At 36.2% G+C, this 13,239-nt stretch overlaps 1 protein-coding gene across 1 annotated transcript; it reads right to left on the bottom strand.

Moving 5' to 3' along the window:
* Positions 1–683: 683 nt before the first annotated feature.
* LOC126840721 (protein yellow-like) lies at positions 684–11,439 on the bottom strand. Its single transcript, XM_050576637.1, has 2 exons — positions 10,795–11,439; positions 684–1,340 (listed from the first exon to the last, which is right to left on the bottom strand). The coding sequence occupies exons 1-2, from the start codon at positions 11,293–11,295 to the stop codon at positions 684–686; spliced, it is 1,158 nt and encodes a 385-aa protein (XP_050432594.1). The 5' UTR covers positions 11,296–11,439.
* Positions 11,440–13,239: the final 1,800 nt, after the last annotated feature.

The following is a 13,239-nucleotide window of genomic DNA, read 5'->3' on the forward strand; positions in this document are numbered from 1 at the left end:
AGTTGAGTATTTCGGGGGGAAATACAGAGAAAAAAGTTGTACAAAATAAAGAACGGATCAAAGTAAAAGATAACAGGATAAAAGTGGACAAATGATTAAATGAACAAAAGTTGCCGAGGAAAACGTACTTAAAAGTGTGAAGTAGATAGTAAGTTTCAAGTGTTCGTCGAGAATTTCTAAGATAGTCATTTTCACGTTTCGCGGTAAGGCGAAGTAATATAATAGAACGACTATGCTTTATGATGAATGTAAGATTTAATTCAATTAAATATATATATAGGTGATAAAACCTTCAACGACAAACTCGGTCTGATGAAGGAATCGTTCGGGGTTTTCGCCAAAATAAAAAGCTGGTTTCCATGAAATCCCTACTTGGAAGTTTCTAATACTGTCCACAAAGAAAGTTCCGGGCGTTTATTCGTATCTGATCATAAAATCATTACTTCGTCCGACTCGAAAAGTTTGCACAAGTTTTCGCCCGACAGGTAACAACGTTCGAGTCTGCTTAATACCTTTATAATACAACGCATTAAATTACTATGGATCGATACCAGGTTGAACAGAACGCCGAATGCACATAACAGACGTATGCGAAAACATTTTTAACAACAAAAACTATATTTTATATTATTATTTAATGTTTTTTTTTTAATAAATTATTAACGATAAACAACATACAACAATTAATAGGTTTGGGATGATGATAAACAGTTCTGTTTCTCGAGCGGATGCAACTGGACGTTGGCGCCCAAACAGCCGACCTTGTCGGATATGAAGTCCGGGAAGTTGCTCTCGACCACCCACATAAGACGGTTGCAGCCGGGAAGCACGTGCGTGGCCAATCGACAGTCGTCGGCCTTCTGCAGCAGCGTGAAGTTGTCGGAGACGAACCCGGTGTCGGTGTCCCAAACGTAAATGTCTCCCTGACCGCGGTACCGGAAGAACAGGTTGGACTTGCCGTCCGTGCCGAGTATGACCAGCTTGCGGGGTTTGGGTCCTAAGTCGGTGACGGTGCCCTCGGCGCAGCCCTGTCGCAAGTTGCACGTGTTGATGGCGTACATCCGGTTGCTGCTCAAGTACGTCAGGTACAGAACGTTTCCGGTCGTCTTTTGCGCCAGAGCTATGTACAGCACGTCCCGCTTACCGCAGTCCTGTGTAATAGCTTTGGGCAAGACGACTCGGTACCCGCGGCCGGCCGTCACGTCCCATACGATCACTGCCCTGGTGGCCGCGTCCGACACGTATACGAACGCCTTACCGTCCTCGCCGTAGTCAACTGTGATGTAGTTCAACCGACTCGCCGAGCACACCAGTCCCGATAAGTCGATCCACTTCACCATCTGCGCAAAAAGTACAAAATTAATCACGCGACATAAGTATAATCTAAAACAAAGAAAGGGGTTAAAAGAAGACATTGCCATTGTTTGGAACTTTCATTAAGTATAAAAAAACTTGGAAATATTTCTTATAATTTAGGAGAAAAAAAATAATTCAGTTTTATTTTTGTTAAATTAATTTTTGTTAAACAACACCATACACTAGACAGTGAAATCTTAAAACACTAGGCATTGTACACCACACATTTGTTTTTAAGATAAAATGTAGCTTTTAATCCCCAAGACCATATGTTAGAGACCCAAATTATCCACGAATACGCATGAAGTGATCTATCAACGTTTCCAGGGTGTCATTGCTATCAACCAACAAAAGTATAAAAATAATTTTAAATATTTTATTAAAGCTCATATTAATTATTGTATAGGATTTAATGGTTTTCTGTGGGAAACATTTATGAAAAGTAAAGTCATCTAACAAATTTTATAAGCTAAATATGTTTATTATCTCATTCTCCTAGTAAGATATATTTCGTTTGAACACCATCGAACGAATGCTGGATACGAGCAGTTTATTTTCTAAGAGAGGATTTGTAAGAACACTAAAAACGTACATCTCTCATTTTAATATTAAAAATGCAATTTCGTTAAAAGCTAAATAAAAGAACGCACAACAATGTGGAGAACTAAATTTGAAATGTAAATTTTCCCAAAAATGCAAAAAGTGGCATTGTTTATTGTTTTTTGTTAAATATTGCTGTGTATATTAAAGAACAAAGTAATTTATTTTGGTTTACTACCAGAACTGTTATACTTTATTTTTATTATCCATTATATCGCACAAAGCAATAATATATTTTAATAACATTTCATTTGAATAGTACAGTATTTTATAATAATTTTCAAAATATGTTTATATAATATTTTTGAGAGGAATCAAATTCTATTATCACAAATGTTTCAATGGTATATTTTTGTAAATAATAGTTAGTATTTTAAATTGCTGTGTGAGTACTTAATAACGAATCGTTATCGCCATGTTGTTTTTTACTTATGAATTCATGAGGGAGTCTCGCTTTAGACTCGTGCACGGAGACAGTTATTAATGACGTTTCGCTAAAAGTTTATGTTTTTACAAACGATTTCTTACAACGTGCCATCTTGCCTAATGATGCAAAAGTTAAGCGTCTGTCCAGACATACTAAATTTGACGTATTCCAATACCAAGCGTGAGCTCAGTGTAACGAAATGCCGATTTGATCGACAGTTTCAGAATGACGATTTTGATTTAGTTAAGCAAGCTTGTCGTAGCTGAACACTATGATAATATAACATCAGATATTATATAAATAACACGTTGCACGCCCTTTTCATCATATTATTCATAAATCCAATTTACATGCTACGATCTGACCTAGAGATAAAACGCCTATATCATGTGTAACCCTATGTTGATGTTATGAGTTACGACGCACGAAATACCATTGGATCGGTATATTATTCAATACAGGGTCCTATTACGGAGGCCGTAAACGGAATGCGGCAGATGGCCCGACCGGATCGGATCGAGCGAATGGGTTGGAATAACAACAATGACAAAACCGGCCGGTCAAGTGTGTTTGGGCCTTTGGTGGTGTCGGCGATGCCGGTGCATGCATGGTATAGTGACGATGGAGAGAAATAATTTTAATCAATACGTTAACACCCGTACGGAGTCGACCGAGAGTGCCGGTGTGGTCTGTGGTGTACGATTTGCCGCCGAAAAGAAAATTAAATCCGTAAGCGACTGTTTACCGTATCTGGCGACTGCCAAACGTTCAACCCCGAGGATGCGGTTTTTGGGGAGGCACAAACCGCGTTACAGTGAAAAGTTATACAATAAGCACTAGTTTGCATGGAAACGCCATATTATTTACCTAACTCTAAAAACAGTTAATTGCTTTTGGCGGTCTATAAGGTCAGTGATATTAAGGTCTGCGGCCGCTGTCTCTGATGACACGTGTACATTTTGGCATCTGTCGTCGCTATTTATTGTAAACAACTACTCAATATCAATGTTTCGTACTCGAATACGATCCAGTCTAAATCATTGAGAGCTATTGATTGTCTATTGCGAAAAGCTCCGCGTCTACTGTACTGTGGAGTGCGATATCGACTAAACCTCAAAATTCCTTACCGTTAATGTGCGCTGTTACACAGAACGGGTATAATTGGACATGTATTTTCAAGTTAACGACATCAATTATTTTTTAAAGTTTTTTTTCAATACATAAAGTTGTCGCAATAATAACCAACGAGCTGCGTGCGACGTGGGAGGACGTAAAAACACGTTTTATTATTATTTGTTTGCAATCTCCGCACTAGGATGGGATCCAAATTTTGCGGCATCGAATCGAATCAATAATCATTTCTCTCGGTTTTACCGCTTATCTTATACAATAGCCCATTATTTTTATTTGTTATGCTGCAATGTCGTTAATTGTGTTTTTATTTTCCGCCCAACCTCGGGTTTGTGGCCCCTCCCCTCGTGTCACTACAAGGCCTCTTCGGCGACAATGACGGCGCCTCACGAATACCCCCGGGTTCTCCTCTCGTTTGGAAATGCGTTTTGTACCGGTGTAAGCTCTATTGCATACATACCACAAACGCTTGTTAAGCGCGCTCTGTGCAGAATATACAATAACGTAATATTATGATACCAATGTTCCTCTGCGGTGCCAGATAACTCTCCGCTAGTAAGCTGTATGGCTAAGCTCGTTGAAAATGTTCGTACAAATAAATTGAAAATGTTTAACGTTAACGCCAGCGACCGTATTCGGTGTTGCAAGCCACCAAGGTAAACATTTTTTTTCACTCCGCCATTGAATTCGTCTCCTTTCCTATTTCAAACGGCAGACCACTTATGGGCCCTATATTGTCCAACAACAACGGCGGCTGTATGCCTGTGTTATTATATTAGCTCCGTGGACCTCAATAACATTGCGGTTTGTCGTTGATTTTGACCGTGAGCAATAAATAGATTATTAATTATTAATAACGCATACAATAGTAATAATTGCACTACGGCTAACGGAGCTCGTATTCAATTACACCTGCGATCGGTTAACATAATATACTATAGATTACAGACAAACGCTTTCACCGAGTATAGAATACGAAAACGGATGTATTTTTTTAATAAAAAAAATTTACCAGAGACCGCTTTGTTGTGCAATTAACCGACGACTCGAAACGATTTGTTCAATTATTCGGAACTTCCCAAAGATCTCTGCGAAACTTCCTACATGTATATCTAAAAACATGAAGACTATTCCAACTATTGCGAACAATACGGGCTGTTGTTGTTGTTGTTACAATATATTGGAAACATATTATGCAAACCCTTTGTGTGTATGTATATAACGCACAGGAGCGTCAAATATTTAACCTCATTTCCCATCGTTATAATTAAGCGCATTTGACATGTTTCACATAGTTTTTTGTTGTTTACTACGGGCTTGTATTAATATTTAAAATAAAAATGACCTAAATCCGACACAAAATCGAGTACACTGTTAAGAACAACCATGACTATTATTATACACCAAAGAATATTATATTGTTATATCATATAACATAATATATTTTAATGTTGTGTTTCGACATTTAATTTTTACTCCTATATTGAGACGTTGTGTAAATATTATATTTATATAATCTGTAATATTATGGTAATAATTATTGTCTATTTTTTTTTATCTAGTGTATTGTAATAATAATAACATTCAATAGGTGCTGTTATCCTTAAGGACATAATGCTGGTGCTTAGTTTTAAGTATTTTTGCTTTATTTATTTATTTTAGCCTTTCAATATACTACAACGGTGATCGCATTGTTATGGGTCAGGGATAAAGATATAGTTATTTAAATTTATTTTGAATTACAAAAAAACATAAAATATTATGTTTAGGATACCCATTGTCGTGAAACGTTCTTATAGGTGCTGTGCCATTGTTAAGAAACAAAATAAATTACGGAGCCAACGTTGAGATAAAACTCCAAATTCAGTCAAGAGTAATCATTAACATTTTTTATGTAGAATAGTTCCAGTAGTAGATTAACCAAACCATTTGTTTAGATCATTTCCCATTCAGAAAAAAAATGTTGATGTTCTTAAAATGGTATCAACAAGTTTGTTATTATTTTTGAAATATTTCAAAATTACCTTTTGGCAGGAGAACAAAGTATATTATTTCCGAAATATTTACAAGCTTGTTGAGAAAATTATGAAAACATAAATATTTTTTTGATGTATGGGAATTTGATCTAAGAGTTTTAATTTTTCTTGAAACAACTTTGTGAAAGACAACTGATGAAGGGAGATAATTATTACAAAGCAATGTAAAATCAATTAGGAAATAAATAATACAAGGATAAAAGCGAAGTATGTTGCATTTTAATGCGAAAGTAGGACTAACAGACTAGAGAGAAGAAAGAAAAATGAATCTCCAGATTAAGTCATATTAAACGATAAAACGGCAGACTCCGAATTCAAGAGGAGGGCTTGGCTATTCCTACTTCAAACAACTTAGGGGAATGTACGTCGATAATGGCGTGTAGACACGAGATTAAAAGAGGATTGGGTATATTTCAGAGCCAAGAAAGTAGCGTCAAAATAGAAAAGAACTATAATCCAATTTAGTCTTAATAACGCTATTATAGATTAGAACAAGGGCGGTCAAATATAACTGCCCCATCATGTCCCGACAGGGAATTGAAGACAACTTATTAGATTACCGAGTAACATAGTAAAAAAGTTGACAGCATTGGGGGACGTAATAAAATTTAATAACATAATACAATTCTTTATATATTAAGAATCTAGATTTATAAATAGATTTCACCAGAAAATGTATATTTTTTCAAAGAGCTGTAATGTAGTGTGGTTCAAGAATTGTATTAGAATTTAGATTGGCAATGCTTAAATAGAATTGAAATATTTGCGAAAGGAAAATATAATATAAAACATTGTCACAAAATAATACTTGTTAGGTGACAAGAAGATCTTATAGGTGATTCGTGCTAAGCTTTATTTTTTATTTAAGTCTTAATATAATGTGATTAATTAAAATAGTATTTACAATTTGAATATTTATACTTCTTAAAAAACGAGAGAAACACATTTTTTTTACTAAAACTTCCTTACTTATACCTACACCTGATACAAAAGTTTAACATACTCCTAAACATATTTAATGTTTTATACATGACGTGTTTTATATGTTCCATATAATGAACTTCATAAAGATCATAACTTTGTCTAGAAAAAAACGAAAGTATAAGAATTCGAGTTTTTCCAGATATTTTACTATTATTATAATAATATGGTAGCACTATTTTCGAGAAAATTAATAAACGTTTTTTGTTATATTTTATAGCGTGTCAAAATATTGTATTGTGGGGTATTTTTCGTTTTAGAGGAAAAGGTGAGAACTTTTTCAATTTCGACCCTTCAAACATAAGTATTAGATATGATTCCGGATGGTAGGACTGTTTGTATTTGATTTATGAACGATTCGGTCCAGTGGTCCTAAGATACCATGACTGTAATAATATAAAGGTATATTATCTTTTCTGTTCTTCGCCGAAGGAAAAATAATAGAAATCACGATTTTATTTACTCCGTTTTTTTTTTTTGCCAAACACACGTTACATAAAACAACAGCACGTTTTAAATTAGTTTAACAATAATATCCAGTAAATACAGAGCTCACGAGGGTTGCCATTCAAACAATTCCATAAGTCCCCTGCACAAAAATTGATTGCATTTCAGTAAAAAAAAAAAAAGAGCTTTAGTTTTATACATCGGCGTTCAATGACACCGGGCTATTCTAACTCACTCCGTGTACATTTGTTAGAACTGATGTGTGCTAGTATAAGTGCATTTGTCCAAGATCGGTATCGTGTGTCCGAGAACTTTAGCAATATGGACTCGGCGAAACCCTGCCGAAGCATAGGACCAGCCCTTGCGGTGATTTTATTAAATTGTCGGACCTTTAAGCAGCCTTTACCTACCTATTCGCTATGTGCAAGCTCGGTATTGTATACGATTAAGTCTGTGCGAATTATAACGCACCTTTGCCGGATGTCTTTCCGTACCCGTGAAACTTATACAGGTACTATATATAATATACGATTGTAATCTACTGGATCGAATAGCCAATTCAGAAACTTAGGCGGCCGTGTAATCCCATAACGATTGTATTGGAACCGAACGCGGACAATATGGAAATCGGACGGCGATTCTTGGCGTGGGGCGAACCGAGTTGTTATTTATAAGACCGGCAGATAAGCCGAGTGTTATTATCATAATGGCTCTTTATAATAGGCGACGGCCGCCATAATTCTCATTCATTAACAACACCACCCGGTGTATGAAATTAATGCCTCTACAAAAGAGAGGTCCGTCGAAATACAACACACTCGAACACTGGGCCGGGGCAGTCAAGCGGCAGATATCATTGTCGCGGTTAGCGAATGAACTCGGCATGGGACAGGGGTAAAACGAGAGGGAGGGTACCTACCCGCGTCTCGATGTTTGGGGCTTAGAAAACAAAAGGGCGCCGCCGGTAAACCCTTTCCGAGTCCGAGGAGACGGTGTCGGGTCGATTGCCTCCACCGCCGCGCCACGGATTCCCTAATGGACTCTGTTTTTTTTTAATCTCTTGTAAGATTCTTTTTTGTTATAATGTTTTTTAATACCCAGAAAAAAGCATAGTAATAAATAATAATATGGTAATTTACTTGAGATTCATTTTGTAAAACGCACCGCTCGTTACGGTTTACGATAGTATAATATAATATTATTATGTTTATAATAATACAATAATAATATATATATATGTGCGTGTGTGTGTATTTTATTTACGGATATTTTTTACCACGATAATAATAATATCGCAATCCAAAGTAATATTCCGTGCTTGAAAGGAAAACAAAAAACGCCTAATTTAATTGTTTAACGATCGGGGGAGGGGGAGATTTTTTAAATCTAGATTTTCATTTGTTGCCGGCCGGCATTAGGCTGGACGCGCGCAACGATTGAAAAGCTTTTCATCGTGACTATACGAAGTGTATAAAAACGAGATTATTATTGTTAAACATTTGTCGGCAAAACCGGAACCGTTAAAATCTATATACCTTTAGCTGGGCGTAATGTGATTTATTGGAATTGGTAGGCTTACGAACGAAAGCGACGTCGAAGGGGACGGAAGTTCAAGTAATTCGGTAGGCTTTTCCCTAGAAATAATTTCTTGTACAGTTGGGAAATGTTCTACACCGATGTTTCCATCTCGCATTGCGTTTGTATGGCTAAAATCGAAAGGGGACTCGAACGAGTTTTGTTCCAACTCATTTTGGCGGTGACGCATTTATAGGGTTGATATAGATATACTTCCCCAGAGAGTATATCTTTTTTTTCCCCCAGAAAAAAAATAATTACTTATGTCCGGTTGTGAAACGATACGAATAAAAAAAATAGAATGTACCAAGTCTCTTCCGTATTTATCACCTGAGGGACTGAACGACATCACGTAAGTCGCGACGCTTTTAAGAGTTTAATAGTAAACAATCTTATATAAGCGCTGTGCGTTTGATTTCGTACTATCCCAGTAATTATGATTTATGATGTAACAATAATACACTATATATTGCGAATAACTAAAAAAAAATTAGACTTACAAATAAAGTAGATCTGCGTGTTTTCTCTGTGTGTACAACTAGTTAAACATATACAATTAGGTAATGCATATGCAATTAGGTACACGCGCGAGATATTCATTAGTTCAATCTGATAAAAAAATTGTTTCAGACTTTCGGGAATAATCCAAATCAATATATTTATCGAACAGCTGTATTTTTGAATAGAAATTATAGACACAAACGACACATTCCGCATGTGAAAACACAGTTATAGAAAGGCTATAATAATTATAAATGTCGTGAGAGCCATTAGTGCAATTTGTAAGAGTAGTAATGTTCTAATTAGATCATAATTGTCAATTTGAAAGGTTCTATACTTTTCGTTACTTAAATATTTATTATCTATTTACTATAAATTTGTTGCAATAATTATAGTAGATCCAACAATTTATTTTACGCTTAACATTTTATGAGTATAAATTAATTCGTATACTTCACCGATAACTTATTTGATTGTACCTCCTGTACACCACGATAATAAGTTTATAAAATATTAATTATTATAATTTCAATTTTACCCAGTTACTATCCATGCATTATAAAAAAATTGTTTATGTTTTGATTTATTTTATTATCATATTTAGTATAATTAAAATCTGAATAATAAGTTTTCATAACCTTACAAAAGCTTTCTTGAACATTTTAAAAATAAATTATGAGATAGAACCTTTTCATGTTAGTTTTCCAAACCCCAACGTATACATCTCGACCATTAATCTACTAAACTAAAACTAGATAAAACTTAATGACTTACATAAATCTAAACTAAACATTTAGGGAAGAGAGAAACAAAAAATATGGTAGCGCGTACACCCTACACAAAGGGCAAAATACCTTTTGAGGGGGAAAATGCAGGAATGGTGGATTTAATAAGATATAACTGATGTGAAAAGTAATGTTGTTAAACATATCAACACTCAAAATGTGAAAGGCCGCACGTTTACCAGAAAGTTGATTTAAATAATATAATTTTAGTTAATACTAACCTAATTACAAATGTATTTAAATCAATAATTGCGTTATTCATTTTAATTACCATAGTCTTAACTAAGAAAAATGTTAATAATAAAGGTTTAATTATTTTAAAGTTAAACAATTTTCACCTAATTATAATTTAAATTTAAAAGTCCATATTTTAGCTTTTAACTTGATTAGCTTAGCCAAAAATTGAATTAATCGTTAAATCTCAAGTTATAACTTCGCTAGTAGGTAATAATCCCATTAAACATTAACTTTCCCTAACTCTACTATATTATGATACCTACTAAATATTTAGAACATATTATGCACGAGTTATAATCTCAACTCTACCTTCCACGGTGGTTTCATAATTTATTGTTATAATTGTTATTTGTTAATTGCACTTTCCTGTGTTTATAATGGGTATATAGTAGACACGGCACCCGAGTTTCATCAAAGGACAGATCATAATATAATGAGTTATGAAGATAAAATGAAACGGCTTCGCTGTAAACCTAGGAAAATGTACACCGACGTAGCTTAAGATGACTTAAGATCTTTGGGAGTGATTGAATGGAAAGGTTCTATTTTAGGAAAAGGGTAGAAGGCAACACAATTTTCGGGGAGTAGTAGTGCCAGAGCAGAACAAGAAGTGTTTATGCCTAATATTTTTTAGTTACTTTTTGTAAGTGTTTTTTTTTATTTAAAGAAATCAATTACTTCTATTATGATAGATATTCAAGGTTCAATGGGCACTTGCCTGGTTGCTTTTGACGTCTATGGCGACTATCCTGGGCTGACTCCGACGGACGGGCTGTTCCATCGTGTTGACCAGGCCGGTGTCGAGCACCCAGAGTATGCCCATCGGGTCCAGGTATATGTCGACGGCGTTCTGTATGGAGTTAGCGTCGCCTTCGTCGTGCATCGCCCAGCACGGGTACGGCGTCAGCATGGGCCAACAGCGGTCGTTGCATTTGAGGTCCATCTCGGCCACGGTGAACGGGACGCCCGTCTTGAACCTGGGCGTCAGCACAAACGCCCGGTCGTCCCATATCTGTACGCGGGTCGCTATGATGTTCTTGGACGTGTACCGGCCCGTGTTGGCGTAGATGTTCTTGGTGGACGCGCACTGCCACTGCAGGTTCTGCCCGTTCAGCGAGTACACCGCCGTGTCGGCCGCCTGCGTCCCAACGGCCCACCCGACGGCCAACAGCACCCCCAAACACGTGATCATTGCGCGCGTGTATCCAACGGTTTTCATCGACGGTCGCCGTTTACGACGTGGACACTGGAAAAAAAAAGGAAACCCAACGTAACCGCCAAACGCCTAATAATAACAGCTTGCCCGTACACACGGTTGGCCGCGTACCGCCGGTCACTCACGTTATCGGAATCGCTAATCGCTAATCGCTAAACGTGTCGCACACGATAACACTTTATATCCGACGGCGGATGGATTACATTTAAATGCGATTTGAACATTTTTTTTTTGTTGATATTTTTCATTAACGCCGCCGCGCATTGATACGACGCGTGTATTTTTGTTATGCTTTTTCCTTGCAATTTTTTTTACCACAGCCGCCGTTCTTCCACGGCCCGAACGATATTACAATCGTTGTATTATTTTGTAAACATTTTTGCGATGGCATTGGACGGAACATGCTCGACACTGTTAGCGGTTTAACCTTTCCCCGGGCGAGGTCGCGTTTCCACGGTTTACGGTGTCCGTGTCCGACGACAGCCGTGCTCCGGTGTTAAGAAAATATATTATTTTGGAAAAATGACAATTTTTTCTTTTGAAATTTTCCTTTTTTACCGTCTCGATCGATTCGCGGACGGGTAAAGCACATATATATGTATATTGGGAAACGTGCTCGGGGGGACACCCGGACACCCGCGAGTTTCGGACGGTAAGAAAAATGTAACCCGTTTTTTACCAAACAGCTGTACTACTTAAAATATGTCCCGTGGTATTAATTTGTTGTCGTTAAGTATCACGTCGACGGGAGACCGTTCCGTTTTATTCTAATAACAACAATTTATTATTATTATTATTATTGTCGCCGTCGCCGCCGACTTACCCAACGCCGCAATGCCCGCGAGTACTTACACTACCTATAATATATAAGTATAATATATAATCGATTAGGCCTATCGACCGTTTAATTGCGGCCGAAAAAAAACAAACGCTCCGTGTTCTTCCGCAAAAATATCATCTCGTGCGGACTGCAAAAGCCCATAATATACTTAGTGGTCGGTCACGATGGCCGAACATTTGCATTTGACCGAACGTGTGAGTCATAAGCGCGCAATCCAATTACCGAGTGCTTACGCGGTTATGTAACGCACTACACCGGTTAATAACAATACAATACTCGAACGAAAACTAAAGAAAAAATAGTGCAAACACAAAACTGTCTATGTACACGTAATAGCCGTCGAAGACAATAATAATATTATAATGACAATCATACGGTACACAAACAGCTGCTTCGTGATTTCTTACAATATCGTCTGTAACGAAGGTCGAAAAAACCCTATTGGTTCTGAGGTCCGCGAGTACTTGATGGTACGATGTGATTTTTTCAAGTTAGATAAACAAGAAAATATAAACATGGGTCGGAGTTAGGCCAACGTTATCGAATAACGTAGTAATTGAAGAAGTAAAAAAGTTATTCGAATAACATAATAAATTCGAATGGTTTGTCATCCGACAAAATAACAAATAATAATAATTGTAAAATACAGATTGTATACAAATATTATTCAAACACAGCTTTTATTTTATTATTAGCTTAGGAACTCTTTAAAAAAAAAATTACATTTTTGGTATGTTGTATTTTTGGAAAAAAACAAGTAACTGTCAATGAGTTATCGTGTACTGACATTAACCAAAAGACTACTACAATTGTCCAATTAATGTTTTCTTTCTCTGGCTGTAACTACTTATAAAATCATTAAGTTTTAAATTTGTCTACTTGTTTCGAAATATTTGTAAGATTAGTTTATATTATTAATAATTCCATGGTACAAGTCAATACTATATTTTATATAATATTAGGAACAAACCATAAATTCAAAAAAACAAGTTAAGGCCTATACCAGAAGCTCACGCTTACATGTATCATATAGATGTATACGGCGTGCAAAAAACCTATTAAATTTAAAATGGTTCTTAAGACATAAAAATGAGTTTTTTTTTGTC

The sequence above is a fragment of the Adelges cooleyi genome, unplaced genomic scaffold (genome assembly GCF_023614345.1).
Source record: "Adelges cooleyi isolate 19-005CV unplaced genomic scaffold, UGA_ACOO_1.1 ACOO_flye_CR_arks_rails_tigmint_CR_PRNA_376, whole genome shotgun sequence".
Classification (NCBI taxonomy): domain Eukaryota; kingdom Metazoa; phylum Arthropoda; class Insecta; order Hemiptera; family Adelgidae; genus Adelges; species Adelges cooleyi.

Excerpts from the sequence above, each read along its gene's own strand:
- LOC126840721 (XM_050576637.1), bottom strand. The coding sequence starts at position 11,295 with ATGAAAACCGTTGGATACACGCGCGCAATGATCACGTGTTTGGGGGTG. Across the intron at positions 1,341-10,794 it reads TAGACGTCAAAAGCAACCAG|ATGGTGAAGTGGATCGACTT; the intron begins GCAAGTGCCCAT and ends CTTTTTGCGCAG.